General features: G+C 46.3%; 1 protein-coding gene across 1 annotated transcript; it reads right to left on the minus strand.

Annotated features, from left to right (window-relative positions):
- Positions 1-9,256: 9,256 nt before the first annotated feature.
- Positions 9,257-11,433, minus strand: LOC125540028 (signal recognition particle 14 kDa protein-like). The gene is made up of 5 exons (XM_048703599.1): positions 10,907-11,433; positions 10,628-10,819; positions 10,257-10,350; positions 10,048-10,157; positions 9,257-9,380 (listed from the first exon to the last, which is right to left on the minus strand). The coding sequence occupies exons 2-5, from the start codon at positions 10,769-10,771 to the stop codon at positions 9,330-9,332; spliced, it is 399 nt and encodes a 132-aa protein (XP_048559556.1). The 5' UTR covers positions 10,772-10,819; positions 10,907-11,433; the 3' UTR covers positions 9,257-9,329.
- Positions 11,434-18,976: the final 7,543 nt, after the last annotated feature.

An 18,976-nucleotide genomic window follows, 5' to 3' on the forward strand; every position in this document is an offset into this window, starting at 1 on the left:
GGTACTCCGGTAAAATCCCGATTTCACCCGGAACACTTCCGATATCCAAATATAGGCTTCCAATATATCAATCTTTACGTCTCGACCATTTCGAGACTCCTCGTCATGTCCGTGATCACATCCGGGACTCCGAACAACCTTTGGTACATCACAATGCATAAACTCATAATATAACTGTCATCGTAACCTTAAGCGTGCGGACCCTATGGGTTCGAGAACAATGTAGACATGACCGAGACACGTCTCCGGTCAATAACCAATAGCGGGACCTGGATGCCCATATTGGCTCCTACATATTCTACGAAGATCTTTATCGGTCAGACCGCATAACAACATACGTTGTTCCCTTTGTCATCGGTATGTTACTTGCCCGAGATTCGATCGTCGGTATCCAATACCTAGTTCAATCTCGTTACCGGCAAGTCTCTTTACTCGTTCCGTAATACATCATCTCTCAACTAACATATTAGTTGTAATGCTTGCAAGGCTTATGTGATGTGTATTACCGAGAGGGCCCAGAGATACCTCTCCGACAATCGGAGTGACAAATCCTAATCTCGAAATACGCCAACCCAACATCTACCTTTGGAGACACCTGTAATGCTCCTTTATAATCACTCAGTTACGTTGTGACGTTTGGTAGCACCCAAAGTGTTCCTCCGGTAAACGGGAGTTGCATAATCTCATAGTCATAGGAACATGTATAAGTCATGAAGAAAGCAATAGCAACATACTAAACGATCGGGTGCTAAGCTAATGGAATGGGTCATGTCAATCAAATCATTCAACTAATTATGTGACCTCGTTAATCAAATAACAACTCATTGTTCATGGTCAGGAAACATAACCATCTTTGATTAACGAGCTAGTCAAGTAGAGGCATACTAGTGACACTTTGTTTGTCTATGTATTCACACATGTATTATGTTTCCGGTTAATACAATTCTAGCATGAATAATAAACATTTATCATGATTATAAGGAAATAAATAATAACTTTATTATTGCCTCTAGGGCATATTTCCTTCACAAATATAGGCTTCCAATATATCAATCTTTATGTCTCGACCATTTCGAGACTCCTTGTCATGTCCGTGATCACATCCGGGACTCCGAACAACCTTCGGTACATCAAAATGCATAAACTCATAATATAACTATCATCGTAACCTTAAGCGTGCGGACCCTACGGGTTCGAGAACAATGTAGACATGACCGAGACACGTCTCCGGTCAATAACCAATAGCAGGACCTGGATGCCCATATTGGCTCCTACATATTCTACGAAGATCTTTATCGGTCAGACCGCATAACAACATACGTTGTTCCCTTTGTCATCGGTATGTTACTTGCCCCAGATTCGATCGTCGGTATCCAACACCTAGTTCAATCTCGTTACCGGCAAGTCTCTTTACTCGTTCCGTAATACATCATCTCGCAACTAACTCATTAGTTGCAATGCTTGCAAGGCTTATGTGATGTTTATTACCGAGAGGGCCCAGAGATACCTCTCCGACAATCGGAGTGACAAATCCTAATCTCAAAATACGCCAACCCAACATCTACCTTTGGAGACACCTGTAATGCTCCTTTATAATCACCCAGTTACGTTGTGACGTTTGGTAGCACCCAAAGTGTTCCTCCGGCAAACGGGAGTTGCATAATCTCATAGTCATAGGAACATGTATAAGTCACGAAGAAAGCAATAGCAACATACTAAACGATCGGGTGCTAAGCTAATGGAATGGGTCATGTCAATCAGATCATTCACCTAATGATGTGATCCCGTTAATCAAATAAGAACTCTTTGTCCATGGTTAGGAAACATAACCATCTTTGATTAACGAGCTAGTCAAGTAGAGGCATACTAGTGACACTCTGTTTGTCTATGTATTCACACATGTATTATGTTTCCGGTTAATACAATTCTAGCATGAATAATAAACATTTATCATGATATAAGGAAATAAATAATAACTTTATTATTGCCTCTAGGGCATATTTCCTTCACCTGCTTCAACCCGTATAAAGGAGCGGGAGAGCAAGCACACGTGGTCAGGACGAGCCGCGTCGACGAAGCCGGTAGGCTGCTGAGAGAAGACCTGCTCCTAGGGATGGCCATGCAAGAACGTGTTCGACACATCCATATGATGTACTGGCCAGGCGCGAGAGACCGCGAGCTGAAGGACCACGTGAATCGTGCCCGGTTTTACAATCGGGGCGACGGTGTCGATGAAGTCAACGCCATCACGTTGCCGAAACCCGCGTACCACCCACCGAGCCTTATAGCGCTGGAGAGACCCGTCAGGACGAGTCTTATGCCAGAAGACCCACTTGCTGGTGATGATGTTGGCGTGGGCGGGCCGCGGGACAAGCTGCCAGGTGCGGTTGCGCACCAGCGCGTTGAACTCCTCCTGCATTGCAGCGAGCCAATGCGGGTCGTGAAGCGTGGCTCGAGCTGACGGCGGGAGTGGTGACGGTGCAGACGTCGAGGCAGCGTGAAGGTACTCGTCCACAGAATAGCGCGTGCTGGGTTGGTGAATACCGGTGCGAGCACGGGTGACCATGCAGGTGTTTGGGGAGGCCGGCGGGACCGGCGAAGGGGCCGGTGGGGCCGGCGGGGCCGAGGGCGCAGCTGGCGAAGCTGACGAGGCCGACGGCGACGAGGCCGGCGAGGGGGGATCGACCGAGGAAGAAGGCGACGAAGAGCCCATCAGGATAACCGTTGAAGCCGTCGAGGAGCCCGGGTCAGGCGCATGAGATGCGCTTGCTGACCGGGCTACGGACTCAACGGGAGTCGGGGGCGCCGTGACCGTCGGCGAGGAAGCAGCCGGGCGGCGGGTGACGGGGCCGGGTCCGATGCCACGGACCCAGACCAGAGCCCAGGCGCTGCGGGATGCCGAAGCCAGGGGAGGCCCACACGCTGCAGGGGGCCCGAAGCCGGGAGGGGGCCCGGGCGCAAGTGAGCGGCCGCCTCGAGGGGCGCCAGGAGGCGCGGGTGACGATGGCGAGTCGACCGGCGGTGGTACCTGGTGAAAGGGAAAATACCTCTCGTCAAAGTAAATGTGCCGTGAAGTGAAAAGTCAGTGGGAAACTGGATCATAGCAACGATAACCTTTGGTGTTTGGTGGGTATCCGAGAAAGATGCATGCCACAGCGCGAGTTGCGAGTTTATGAGGAGTAGTGGATGCGATTCTAGGATAACAGAGACACCCAAAAACACGAAGGTCGTCATAGGAGGGAGGGCTACCGAAGAGGAGATGATGTGGTGCAAAGTTCCCACGAGCACGAGTGGGACGAATGTTGATGAGGAGAGAGGCGGTGGAGAGGGCGTTCGGCCAAAGCCGGGGTAGGACATTAGCGTGGAAGAGATGAGTGCACACACAATCATTGAGGGTGCGAAGGATCTGTTTGGCGCAACCATTTTGTTGCGAGGTATACGGGCAAGTGAGATGAAGAACCGTGTCATGGGTGGCAAGGAGGGTACGAACCCCGACGTTGTCGAACTCCTTCCCGTTGTCAGTCTGCAAGGCATGATGGGACGCCCAAACTGCGTAGCGACATAGGAGTAGAAGGTAGTGAGAACGAAGAGTGCATCGGATTTTCTCCGCAACGGGAAGGTCCACACATAATGCGAAAAATCGTCAAGTATGACAAGATAGTATAAAAAACTCATGTTACTGGCAATAGGAGGTGTCCATAAATCACTATGAATCAACTCAAATGGATACGATGCAACCGATGAGGACACACTAAATGAAAGACGGACGTGCTTGCCGAGACGACAAGCATGACAAGTATGATCATCAGTTTTATTACACGTGAATGAAAAAGTCCTAAGAATATGACGAAGGGTGGCCGGGTTCGGATGTCCCAGCCGAGCATGCCAAAGGTCCACTGTGGCGGAGAGAGCGACCGAAGCGGATGTGGAGGTGTTGGTGGAGTGCACCGGGTAGAGGCCGTCCGGGCTATCACATCGGTGGAGTACCATCCGGGTACGGGCGTCCTTGACAAAAAAAACCCACTTCGTCAAATTCAACAATTATAGGATTTTCACGTGTAAGAGAACGAATGGAAACAAGATTGGTGACTAACTCAGGTCAAACTAAGACATTAGACATATGTAGAGGCATGGGTTAGACGGAAAATAACCATGACCGACATGAGTAATGGGAAGGGATGAACCGTCCCCAACAGTGATACGACATGCAGTAGAAACTGGATATGCAGAGTTGAGGTTACCAGGGTTGGAAGTCATGTGGGTGGTAGCCCCGGTGTCCATATACCAGTCGCCGCCTCCGGTGTATGTGCTGGGTGTAGGAGCGGAGTGAAGTGCCGCGAGAAGGGCCGGATATCAGGGTGCCGGCGGAGTGCGGCGGCCGCGGCAGGGGGCGCGGCGGGGCAGGCAGGCAGGGCCGCGGGGTAACTTCCCGGGGCAGTGTACGCAGGCACAGCGGCGGGGTAGACGCCTGGGGCGGCGAACATCGCCTGATGGGCGCCGGGGGGGGGGGGCGAGGATCCTGGCTGGGACGGGGGTCTGCGGCACTGGCATGGCGAACGCGTGGACCACCCCGTCTAAGGGTTGGTCGCGGCGGCCCAGGGGGCTGGGGGCAGCGCCTCCTGCTGTGGCTGGCGCCACCCCCACCCCCCCCCCCGCGTCGTGCTGCTGCTGCTTCTTGCCGCGACGCCCCTCGCGGCGACGATTGGGGGTAGGGGGCGACGACTGGTACGCCGGCGGTGGAGGCGCCTGGAACTAGGCCGTCGGTGGCGGCGGAGCCGTGGGAAGGGCGGCGCGGGACGTGTCCGCGGCAAGCGCCGTGTGCGTGGCCCGGGACTTCACCATCTTCATCCTCCTCTCCTCCAACTGAAAATAGGCCACAACCCGATGAAAAGTCGTGTCCGGAAGGAACGTGAGGTCGGAGCCCGCGTTGCTGAACTCCTCGTTCAGGCCGGCTGTGAGCGTGCTGAGGAGAATTAGGTCGTCGGAGACCTGCTCCCCGAGGTCGTGAAGTTCGTCGGCAAGTTTCTTAAGGCGCATGCAATAATTGTCAATAGACGAGTCAAGCTGGTGGTAGCCAAAAAATTCTTGCTGAAGAAACACGCGGCGCTGGAGGGTGTTGTCGAGGAAGAGCCCGTTCAGCTTCGCCCACATCGTCTACGCGTTGTCAGTGTCGCAAACGATGGTGTGGAAGATGTCCTTGGAGATGGTTTGGTACAGGCAGCGGATGATGGTGGCGTTGATGGTTAGCCAGTCGTCGTCCGCGAACATGAGGTCAGAGTCGACGGAGCCATCAACGTGATTGATGAGGTGGTACTCACGGAAGACGAGGGAGAAGTAAGTCTTTCAGGCGTAGTAGGTTGAGTTGGCGTAGTCGAGGATGACAGGCACGCGAGCGAAGCTGTCAAACTCACGGACGACTTCCACCAAGGGAGGAGCCGGACCATCAAAGGGGTTGGACACGGCGGCGTGGGGAGAGGCCATCGGGAGGTTGGGTGGGGCGGCGCAGGACCGAGGTGATGGCGGCGCGGTAGGGTTTGGTGGCGGCGGCTCGGAGGAGGAGGGAGGTTGGGGTGGAGGCGGCTCGGGTGGGGGGGAGATCGGGAGAGAGAGGGGGATCAGGGGAGGCGCGCGCGGCGGCGGGGTGATGTGCGGCGGCGGCGCAGGGAGATGACAGTGGCGGCGGCACGGTTTGGGAAGGAGCGGAAGCTAGGTTGGATCGGGAAGAAAACTCATACCATGTGGAAGGCAGTGCAACTCACGATATATTGATCAGGTGCATGGTGGATATATGTAGTACAAGGGCCACCATCAGCCTTATCTATACAAAAAAAACTAGAGACGAGCCGATAGGAGATTATTCTAACAGATACATGCACATAATATGTTCAACATATTAGAACCGTATTGGAGCATTCTATGAGTACGAGGATGATTGTGTTACAAACCAGCGAGTACGAGGACTAAGCATGCAATTTACTTGGAAAGGTGCATTCAGCGGAGAGAGTGGGAACCATGAAACGTGAGTGAAATCATAGCATGAAAACAAATAAACGCCTCAACAATCCAACCACGACGCTATGATTTCAGCTGTGTGGGCCACGGACCGTAATGGACCGACACGCAGGCCTGGCCATGCCCGCACTCAAGCATTTTTTTTGGCAAAATTGCACTCACGCATGTACTCTCTATGTACCAAAATATAAGACATTCTTGCAGTTCAAATTGAACTAAAGAAATCCTATACTATGGTACATAGGTAGTACGTATGTACTCAATATCCACATATGGCTTCAATCCAGATTTTGGAGAAGCCTGTCAGAGATCATCACATTGGTTTGTTCCTCCGGAAAATCTACCCAAGATAAGTGTTGATGCGGCCTTGACAAGGAATTGTTCTGTGGGGGCATTTGCTGCAGTATGCAGAAACTATCAGAGGGCTTTCACGGAAGCTTCTGCTATAGTGGTGGCAAAAATATCTGACCCAACAATGCTTGAAGCTTTGGCATTAAGAGAAGCGTTGGCTCTTGTCGGTGACCTATATATCCAGAGGATGCATGTGATCGACCTGCAAGGTGGTGGTGAATGACATCAAACAGAGAAGTGCAATGATCAAAAGTCTCTCGTCGATCGGGTCCGAGTCATTCGCAGCATGATGTCTCTTGCCACCATCACCATGTAAGGCCAACTCCACCGCGCGACCCAATCATGTCTGGCCCTGTCTGTTTGGGGTAAAAGGAACAAACCAGACGGTCCAGCGCGCGGGAGCAAACGGACTTTTGTTCGTTTTCTGTCCGCTTTCGACCTATCCCCAGCCCAAGTTTGCGCCAATTTTGGGGTGAAACGGACAGCGCGCGGACGGGCGGGACGCGCGCGCTTGTCCTCCCCTGACCCGTCTGTCGGTGCCACAAAGCAAACCCCTCCCCCCCTCCCGTGCCCCATTTGGCGCCATTTCCCCCAAACCCTCCCGCGTCCCTCCCGCCGCCCCCTCCCTCCCCCGTCCATGCCCGACGCCCAGCCGTCGACCCGCCCCCAAAGGTGAAGAAGAAGGTGGCCAAGGTGCCAAGGAAGCCGCGGTCGGAGTGCACGCCGGTGGAGATCGCCAAATTGAACATGGAATCAGTGAAGAGGAGGAGCCGGAGGGCGGTCGTCAAGGTCAATGTCGCCGCCAAGTTCGCCGCCGAGCGCGATGCGATGGAGGCCGCGATCGACGAGAAGGAGGACATCGTCAAAAAAGCGCACGCCCTCCTCATGCTTGGCATGTGCCGTCCGGCCGGTTTCCCTGCAGCGAACGTCGGCTCGGCGAGCACATGCTCATCGGTCGCCCGGCCTCCGCACTGCCAGTCGCTGACGTCACGGACCATGCCCATGTCGCACGGCTCCCCCGCCCCCAAGGCACGACGGCTAGACCCGTTTCTCGGGGTCGCCGGACATTGGCGTGATCGCGTCGTCCAAACCGCGCCCCTCGGCCGTCATTGACCTCAACGTCCCTCAACGTCACGCCTGGGTCCAGCAGTGGCGGCCGGCCATCCGTCGAGATGCAAAGAAAGCGAGCACGGGCACCGTTCACAGGCACCATGCCATCCCCCCGCGTCTTGTTTGACAGAATGCCAACACCAACACCATTAGTCGACGGCCCCTTCTACAACTAGTTCATGGAGAATGTGATCTATGAAGGTGGGCAGGGCCGTGCCTACGACCCCGACGAGACCCAAAGTCAGGATGGCCGTGCCCAGTACGTTCCCGATGAAGAGGCCGGCGATCGTGCTGACTACGACCATGGTGACTCGTGGCATGAAGACGATGACATCTATTGCGAAGGTGATGGTGATGAATAAGAAAGCAATGATATTGATATTGGTGGCGAGCCATTGTTCATCGACGAGCTCACCCAAAGAGCGGAAGCACAAAAGAGGAGGAAGAGCATTCGCATGGGTTTATATACACAAGATGAGGACAAGTTGATTTGCCGATGTTGGATGGAGATTAGCCAAGATCCAAAGACCGGCGCGCAACAAAAGGGCCTTGTTTTTTGGATGAGAGTCCACAAAACATTCCATGAAAGGAAGATGTTTGAGCCCTACCAAATGACAAGCAACCGTGGGATCACCTCGATTCAAAAGAGGTGGTTGTTCATCCAACAAGAGTGTAACAAGTATTGCGCCACATTTGGGAGTGTTGAAGCACGGCCCGTGAGTGGTCTCGGCGTTGGGGACATGGTATGATCTCCTTATTCTAGTCCTTTTCCTTGCTATGGCCATGTGAGACTTCGGCCTTGTATATGTTTGCATGTTCAATTGTTGTTGATCATGTGGTGTAGGCATTTCAATCTTTGAAAGCATTCAAGGCCCGGCACAATGAAAAGCCATTCACTCTTACGCATTGTTGGACGATCATCAACAATTGCCCTAAGTTCAAGGATCAATACCGTGAACTTCAAAGGAAGCGAGGCAAGAAGACGGCCAAGTTCGCCGGAGGTGAAGATGGCGACGCGTTGAAGAGGCCGAGGGGCAAGACCAACTCCAAGGTGGACGACATACGTGATGCCTCATCCATGGCTTTGCATGACACTTTGCATGGCATGATGTCTCAAAAGGATATGATGAAGGAACTATGCCCTAGCACTACAAGAAATATGTCAACTTGTGACCAGCACTGTTGGTCACTGAATGGTCACTGTTTTCAATTTGTGACCTTTTTGTGACCAAAAACATCAGGTCAAAAGCTGGCGGTCATAAACTGACTATAGCGACCTTTCTTCTGGAATGGTCGTAGACGTTTATGACCAAAATACGTCTACTGTGGCGTTTTGGTCACTAGCAACCTCCCCAGGCCACGTAGGCATCCAACGTGGCAATCTGATGTGGCACAAGATTCAGCCCGGTCCAATTCGATTTTCTACATGGGCCTAGCCCAACAATTTGGCCTTTTTACTGTATTTTTTTCTTGTTAATTTTTGCTAGCTACATGGGCTTGGGCCATTAATTCGGCCTTTTTTTCTAAGATGCAGCCTTTTACAGTCTATTGATATTTTATTTTCGTCCTTTTTTTGCCACTGGTCCCACCAATCAGATTGGTCCCACTTGTCATGCTTATCACAAAATTGATCCCACACATCAAAAATTTCAAAATCTATCAAACAACTATTATAACTTGGACCCCCTTGTCAGGTTTCCATTTGACAGGTATTCAATACACAATCATTATTTCAAACAATCCAAATAGCAAATGAAATTCGTCCAAAACAACACGTCATTAGTCTATTACAAACATTACAGTATACTACAGCCCAGATAAGCCTACTACTGCCTACATTTACAACACATAATATGCTAGTCTTTGTTGATATGCTTCACAGCTTCAAACTTGGATTTGCACTTCACCTGTGCAAAAAACAAGAATGAACATATAAGAATAAGAATCTGTACAGAACATCAAACAGTAGCCAATGAGGGATCCATTAACTTATAAGCAAGAATTGACAGCAAATGAGATGTACATAAATAGTATGACTAACACTAACCAGTATGTGTTCATGGAGTGACTAACACTAACTAGCATGGAGTGACTAAAATGTTCTTACTAGTTCAAGGCTATTACAAGCATGTACTCCCTCCGATCAAAAATAAGTGTCTCGACTTTGAATTAAGGAGGGAGTACATAGAAACCAACAACCAGCAGACTAATATAAGTTCTTCCATTATCAGAAAAGACCATGAAACAGACATTCTGAAACCAACGAAAATCTAATATAAGTTCTTCCATTATATTTACCAACCTACCTATCGATTTCTCAACACCAACAAACAGTCCTCAATTGGAAGTAACAACCAACAAAAATTCTATTTAGCATGTGTGCAAACTGGAGTTGTTTCAGTTCATACAGCAGATACACGAAGGAAATATGGAAATGTTTGATCTATAATTCAAATCATAGCACACAAGGGGGCTAAATAACGGCAACCTGATTACCATCAGGCACAGAATTAAGGCAAAACACATCCAGCAGACATAATGCCGAACCAGCAGCAGAGAGAAAGTGAATAATACCGAGGTGGAGATGTTCCTCTTGCCATCGGTGGCGCAGACCAGGCACCGGTACTCAACAGGCTCCCCCTTACTCGCCATCTTCTTCAACCTAGCCTGACACTTCATCGACACTGCGCACATCGAACAACTCATCACATCAGAGTTGTTGAACCCATCAAATCTACAACCCACACCACACGAACCAGCTGTAAGGGTAGGGGGTCTCTCACATCGCTTCATGGTGACCCACATAGAGCCCTTCTCCGTGCTCCTCTTGCACATGCTGGTCAGCTTGGTCAGGAACATATCTGCCTGCATCAACACCTGCACAGAACACGCAATGCGGGCAAACATGGTCAGAAACAGTTCAACAAAGCAGGGCATAATTTCCTACTATTTGATGAATTAACAAAACAAGAGTGGACATCTCACAGTGAGTTAACTATCTGATGAATTTAGTAAAACACATACTAGCATTCACTGACTTGTCCTATACTAGACAGGAGGTCCAATTAACATTTGGGTACATTAATAATCAGATTACAGGTGAAAAATAGCAGTCAGAGGAGTATTCAGTAACTAGATGAGATGAGAGAGGGACCTGCTGCGCAATCTCCCTGGTAGGGCAGATGCAGATGGCCTGGGGAATCCTGCGGCTGGGGTCACCACCGTACATAGCCGCCATAACACCGGTCACCTCGTTGATCTTGTCCTTGAAGTTCTCTGAGTTCTCAGTTCTTATCATACGTTTATGAACTTCATCACGTACCCGTCGCCATCAGGAATGTTGCTCCTACAGTAGCAACAACAGGTAACCATTTATAAATTAAACGGACAGTCCAGCTATAAAGTGGATGGCACAAACAAGTTGGCTGCTTACCTATAACTTTCTGCAACAACAAATGATTTTCATCGTGACCCAACATGTAAACATCAGTCACTTGCCGCGGCATCAGCTTCGGGCACCTTCTTCTTGAAGATTTCTTCTTTGCCCCTGAAGAAGCATCCGCCAGCAGCCTCGGCTTGCCTACAATTTGCATCATCATGCATGTAAAAGTGTGTCAATTTCAATATAGTAGGCTAGCTTTATAAGGAAGAAAGGAACACTCCATGCATCCATCTGATGCAAATATTTGCACTAAAACTATGATGAACCTGCACCCAGAATTATATCTCTAGGAGAGAGGGCCCCGCTTGTACAACAACAATACCAACTAACAAGAGCTAATTAATAATCCTACTATATACTAGCATAAAGGTTTTCTAGTTATTAACAAGGCAAAAACTGATAAGTAGGAAGCTAGTCACATCAGGTAAAAAGTTAAGTAGCACAGTTTTCCATTTTAAGAAGCATAAATGCAAGCCAGTCCCAGATATTGTTCTTGGATGTTATCAGGACTCAAGCATTGGGATGTCATAGCTAAATATAGTGCAGTAATGACTTCAGAACAAATATTCCCCAAAGACTAGATGCATGCTAAGGAGGAAAACAATAACAGCTATCATGTGTGGAGATCAATGCCTTTCAAGTCAGATGATCAATCTTATGGCCACATTCATGGCATAGTTTGTTCAAATGATCTCATATTGTGCACAAGGGTGCATATTGGAATGGCAAACAATGTTGCCTAAGGGAGTTTTCATTTTCTTTGCATGGAAAATTTGTTTTCTATTTTTCGAGTGCCCGAAATGAGTTTATTTTGTGAAGGACCTACCAAATATTTGTTGCAAAATTGTACAAAATCATTTTTATAAAAAAAACTAGGCCATATTTAATGCACAATTGACCAAATGGTTGGGTGTCAAAATATTTGATCCACTTCTGGTGAAAAAGACAAATTCCCGCTGATTCAGCTGGAAGCGGGTCAAATTTGAATTGCAGCTGCCTCATAGCTTGCTCTTTATTTTTTCCAAAAATCATTTCTAGGTACATAAGTATCTATTTAATCAGAGAAACACCAAAAAATTCCAAGATTCAACCACTAGCTAGGAACGGTCAAGCCCGCCGTTTTGACCGCATTTTGAAACGGGCATAAAAAATTCAAAAAAAATCAAAAAAATTGGAAAACCTTCGCATTGTGTCATTATATGTGACCAAGTTTACAGGAAAAATAATAAACCTGTAATAAAGTAATTATTTTAAAAAAGTGTTCTCAGAAATGAGCTATCAAGTGTGAAGATTCATGGCTTTTAAGCCAAATGATCAATTTTATGGCCACATTCATGGCATAGTTTGTTCAAATGATCTCATATTGTGCACAAGGGTGCATATTGGAATGGCAAACAATGTTGCCTAAGGGAGTTTTCATTTTCTTTGCACGTAAAATTCGTTTTCCATTTTTCGAGTGCCCGAAATGAGTTTATTTTGTGAAGGACCTACCAAATATTTGTTGCAAAATTGTACCAAATCATTTTTATAAAAAACTAGGCCATATTTAATGCACAATTGACCAAATGGTTGGGTGTCAAAATATTTGATCCACTTCTGGTGAAAAAGACAAATTCCCGCTGATTCAGCTGGAAGCGGGTCAAATTTGAATTGCAGCTGCCTCATAGCTTGCTCTTTATTTTTTCCAAAAATCATTTCTAGGTACATAAGTATCTATTTAATCAGAGAAATACCAAAAAATTCCAAGATTCAACCACTAGCTAGGAACGGTCAAGCCCGCCGTTTTGACCGCATTTTGAAACGGGCATAAAAAATTCAAAAAAAAAATTGGAAAACCTTCGCATTGTGTCATTATATGTGACCAAGTTTACAGGAAAAATAATAAACTTGTAATACAGTAATTATTTTCAAAAAGTGTTCTCAGAAATGAGCTATCAAGTGTGAAGATTCATGGTTTTTAAGCCAAATGATCAATCTTATGGCCACATTCATGGCATAGTTTGTTCAAATGATCTCATATTGTGCACAAGGGTGCATCTTGGAATTCCAAACAATGTTGCCTAAGGGAGTTTTCATTTTCTTTGCACGGAAAATTCATTTTCCATTTTCCGAGTGCCCGAAATGAGTTTTTTTTGTGAAGGACCTCCCAAATATTTGTTGCAAAATTGGACCAAATCATTTTTCTAAAATACTAGGCCATATTTAATGCACAATTAACAAAATCGTTGGTTGTAAAAAGTTTTTATCCACCTCTCGTGAAAAAGACAAATTCCCGCTGATTCAGTTGGAAGCGGGTCAAATTTGAACTGTAGCTACCTCGTAGTTTGCTCTTTATTTTTTTTCCAAAAATCATTTATAGGTACATAAGTATCTAGTTAATCAGAGAAGCACCAAAAAAATTCCAAGATTCAACCGCTACCTAGGAACGGTCAAGCCCGCCGTTTTGACCACATATTGAAACGGGCATAAAAAATTCAAAAAAAATCAAAAAATTGGAAAACCTTCGCATTGTCTCATTATATGTGATTAAGTTTCCGGGAAAAATAATAAACTTGTAATACGATAATTATTTAAAAAAAGTGTTCTCAGAAATGAGCTATCATGTGTGAAGGTCAATGGCTTTCAAGCCAAATGATCAATGTTATGGCCACATTCATGGCATAGTTTGTTCAAATGATCTCATATTGTGCACAAGGGTGCATATTGGAATGGCAAACAATGTTGCCTAAGGAAGTTTTCATTTTCATAGGACGAAAAAACCATTTTCCATTTTTCGAGTGCCCAAAAGGAGGTTTTTTTGTGAAGGAACTACCAAATAATTGTTGCAAAATTGGACCAAATCATTTTTATAAAATACTAGGCCATATTTAATGCACAATTGACAAAATGGTTGGGTGTAAATTTTTTTGATCCACCTTTCGTGAAAAAGACAAATTTCCACCGATTTAGTAGGAAGCGGGTCAAATTTGAACTGCAGCTGCCTCATAGTTTGCTATTTATTTTTTCCAAAAATCATTTCTAGTTACATAAGGACTTATTTAATCATAAATACATGGTTTGGTGGCGATACGTAGAGGTTTGGGCAGTGGCCGAGGGCCCCAACTCTAGAGCGCGTAAACTCGCATGCCCGCCGCGTGGTCACCGCGTGACCGTGGCGTTGCCATGCGTTCTGGGCGGCCTAGGCATGTCTAGTGGGTTGGGCACTCCCCAGGTTGGTGCTAGGAAGAAAATTACAACATAAGATTCTCACGAGGAGACCGATCGATGCTCAAACATGAATTAACAGCCAAGTGTTTGATTAGCGGTACGGGAATGTACATGGCTAATGGGCGTGAGTTTTGGCTGAGGATGATCAGTTACTAAGAAGACCGTTTTCACAAATTTTCAGCTCAAAAGGAGGAGCCTAGGTGGTACTTGCTTTGCGAACTACCACACTGGACAAAACTAAGAATGTTGAAGCTCAGCTCAAAATAATGAACGGATTGAGCTGGCATTAGGTGGAGGATGGTTATTTGGGCATAGGAAACCACTGTAGAAAATGGATACTATTTGGAAATGCCAAAGTGGTACTTCCTTCACAATTCTCTTCTATGGACAGAAACTTGGGAAAACTAGTGAGAGAGATTGGATGAATGAAATGAGCTAAAAATTGGTGTAGGTAAGTTACATAGGTATGGTCATGCGCTGGTAAATTTTCAGATCATTTGGGTAAGCCTAGCTAGTACTTACTCCACAAAGCTTCTCTCGAGGTAGAAACTTTGAAAATTTCCTGAGAAAGATTTACTAGGAAAATTGAGCTGAATATTATCCTGTGGCAATGATTTGGGTATGGAAGAGTGCCCGAAATGTTTGAGGGTAATAGGAGGGGTCTAGATAACACTTGCTTTGCAACGTGCCAATTTGTCCATAAAATATAAATTGAACCTGGGCTCACATAGATGATTTTACTGAGCTGCAATTTGGAGGAGGGTGACAATTTGGGCATATGAAGGAACTGTATAAATTTCATGTCATTTAGAGATATAAAAAAGGTACTTCCTTCACAATGCTTCTAGGTGGACAAAAACTTTGGAAATTTGCCGAGGAAGATTTGCTAGGCAAGTGGAGCTGAATTTTGTCATGCGGTAATGATTTGGATAGGAAAGAGTGCCCAAAAATTCCGAGGGCAATCAAGAATATATAAATAGCACTTCCTTCATAAAGTGCTGTCGTGAACAGAATAGGAAAATGAATATTGTTGAATTAGTTTTGAACTAGGCAAGGAAGGATTTTTACATATTTGATGAAGATATGACCCAAAGAATTTATGAGATTTGTTTGGGAATTTTGGGAATGACAGAAATATAGGTTGCTTCACAACCTAGGGCAAAAACTGCCACATGGACAAGACACATAGGCAAAACTGATGAGGTGGCGCCTAGTCATAGCAACCCACCACAATTTACAAGGTTATGACCATCTATATTGGTCATGATCAGCTAGAAATAAGGCAGCAGACCAGCGCTATCTGCTTTATGACCATTTCGTGTAAGGAAATTACGACCTTTCTGACCAAAATGGTCGTTATAGTTTAGGTTTTGGAGCCCCCGAACAACTTTTGACCAATTGGTCTGAAATGGTCATAGATCTATGACCAATTCTTCCAGGGTCACTAACAGAAGGTCACAAGTTGACATATTTCTTGTAGTGTAGAGGCAATAATAAAGTTATTATTTATTTCCTTATATCATGATAAATGTTTATTATTCATGCTAGAATTGTATTAACCGGAAACATAATACATGTGTGAATACATAGACAAACAGAGTGTCACTAGTATGCCTCTACTTGACTAGCTCGTTGATCAAAGATGGTTATGTTTCCTAGCCATAGACAAAGAGTTGCCATTTGATTAACGGGATCACATCATTAGGAGAATGATGTGATTGACTTGACCCATTCCGTTAGCTTAGCACTTGATTGTTTAGTTTGTTGCTATTGCTTTCTTCATGACTTATACATGTTCCTATGACTATGAGATTATGCAACTCCCGTTTACCGGAGAAACACTTTGTGTGCTACCAAACGTCACAACGTAACTGGGTGATTATAAAGGTGCTCTATAGGTGTCTCCGAAGGTACTTGTTGGGTTGGTGTATTTCGAGATTAGGATTTGTCACTCCGATTGTCGGAGAGGTATCTCTGGGCCCACTCGCTAATACACATCACTTAAGCCTTGCAAGCACTGCAACTAAGTTAGTTGCGGGATGATGTATTATGGAATGAGTAAAGAGACTTGCCGGTAACAAGATTGAACTAAGGTATTGAGATACCGATGATCAAATCTCGGGCAAGTAACATACCGATGACAAAGGGAACAACGTATGTTGTTATGTGGTTTGACCGATAAAGATCTTCGTAGAATATGTAGGAGCCAATATGAGCATCCAGGTTCCGCTATTGGTTATTGACCGAAGACGTGTCTCGGTCATGTCTACATAGTTCTCGAACCCATAGGGTCCGCACGCTTAAAGTTCGATGACGGTTATATTATGAGTTTATGTGTTTTGATGTACTAAAGGTAGTTCGGAGTCCCGTATGAGATCGGGGACATGACGAGGAGTCTTGAAATGGTCGAGACGTAAAGATCGATATATTGGACGACTATATTCTGACATCGGAAATGTTCCGAGTGGTTCGGGTATTTTTCGGAGTACCGGGGAGTTACGGGAATACGAGGGAAGAAGTATATGGGCCTTATTGGGCTTTAGGGGAGAGAGAGAGGCAGGCCGCGCCCCCCAATGACTACTCCGAATTGGACTAGGGGGAGGGGCGGCGCCCCCTCCTTCCTTCTCTTCCTTCTCTTCCCCTTCCTTGTCTCCTACTCCTACTACTTGGAAGGGGAGGAATCCTACTCCCAGTGGGAGTAGGACTCCTCCAGGGCGTGCCATAGGGGCCAGCCCTCTCCCCCTCCTCCACTCCTTTATATACGTGGCCAGGAGGCACCCCATAGACACAACAATTGATCTCTTGGATCTTTTAGCCGTGTGCGCTGCCCCTCTCCACCATAGTCCAGCTCGATAATATCATAGCGGTGCTTAGGCGAAGCCCTGTGACGGTAGAACATCAACATTGTCACCACACCGTCGTGCTGACGGAATTCTCCCTCAAAGCTTGGATGGATCGGAGTTCGAGGGACGTCATCGAGTTGAACGTGTGCAGAACTCGGAGGTGCCGTGCGTTCGTTACTTGATCGGTCGGATCGTGAAGACATACGACTACATCAACTGCGTTGTGCTAATGCTTCCGCTTTCGGTCTACGAGGGTACGTGGACACACTCTCCCCTCTCGTTGCTATGCATCTCCATGATCTTGCGTGTGCGTAGGAATATTTTTGAAATTACTACGTTCCCCAACAATGGCATCCGAGCCTGGTTTTATGCGTTGATGCTATATGCAGGAGTAGAACATAAGTGAGTTGTGGGCGATACAAGTCATACTGCTTACCAGCATGGCATACTTTGGTTTGGCAGTATTGTTGGATGAAGCGGCCCGGACCGACATTACGCGTACGCTTACGCGAGACTGGTTCTACCGACGTGCTTTGCACACAGGTGGCTGGCGGGTGTCAGTTTCTCCAACTTTAGTTGAATCGAGTGTGGCTACGCCCGGTCCTTGAGAAGGTTAAAACAACATTAACTTGACGAACTATCGTTGTGATTTTGATGCGTAGGTAATAACGGTTCTTGCTCAGCCCGTAGCAGCCACGTAAAACTTGCAACAACAAAGTAGAGGACGTCTAACTTGTTTTTGCAAGGCATGTTGTGATGTGATATGGTCAAGACATGATGCTATATTTTGTTGTATGAGATGATCATGTTTTGTAACCGAGTTATCGGCAACAAGCAGGAGCCATGTGGTTGTTGCTTTATTGTATGCAATGCAATCGCCTTGTAATTGCTTTACTCTATCACTAAGCGGTAGCGATAGTCGTAGAAGCAATAGTTGGAGACGACAACGATGCTACGATGGAGATCAAGGTGTTGCGCCAGTGACGATGGTGATCATGACGGTGCTTTGGATATGGAGATCACAAGCACAAGATGATGATGGCCATATCATATCACTTATATTGATTACATGTGATGTTTATCTTTTATGCATCTTATTTCGCTTTGATTGATGATAGCATTATAAGATGATCTCTCACTAAATTTCAAGGTGTTCTCCCTGAGTATGCACCGTTGCCAAAGTTTGTCGTGCCCAGACACCACGTGATGATCGGGTGTGATAAGCTCTACGTCCATCTACAACGGTGCAAGCCAGTTTTGCACACGCAGAATACTCAGGTTAAACTTGACGAGCCTAGCATATGCAGATATGGCCTCGGGACACTGAGACCGAAAGGTCGAGCGTGAATCATATAGTAGATATGATCAACATAGTGATGTTCACCATTGAAAACTACTCCATGTCATGTTATGATCGGTTATGGTTTAGTTGATTTGGATCACGTGATCACTTAGGTGATTAGAGGGATGTCTATCTAAGTGGGAATTCTTAAGTAATATGATTAATTGAACTTTAATTTATCATGAACTTAGTCCTGGTAGTATTAGCATATCTATGTTGTAGATCAATACCTCGCGTTTAGCTCCTCTGTTTTATTTTTGATATGTTCCTAGAGAAAATTAAGTTGAAAAATGTTAGTAGCAATGATGTGGATTGGATCCGTGATCTGAGGATTATCCTCATTGCTGCACAAAAGAATTATGTCCTTGATGCACCGCTAGCTAGGTGACAGACCTATTGCAGGAGCAGATGCAGACGTCATGAACGTTTGGCTAGCTTAATATGATGACTACTTGATAGTTTAGTGCACCATGCTTAACAGCTTAGAATCGGGACTTCAAAGACGTTTTGAACGTCATGGATCATATGAGACGTTCCAGGAGTTGAAGTTAATATTTTGAAGCAAATACCCGAGTTGAGAGATATGAAGTATCCAACAAGTTCTATAGCTAAAAGATGGAGGAGAATAGCTCAAGCAGTGAGCATGTGTTCACATTGTATGGGTACTAC

This window comes from Triticum urartu, chromosome 1 (genome assembly GCF_003073215.2).
Source record: "Triticum urartu cultivar G1812 chromosome 1, Tu2.1, whole genome shotgun sequence".
NCBI lineage: Eukaryota > Viridiplantae > Streptophyta > Magnoliopsida > Poales > Poaceae > Triticum > Triticum urartu.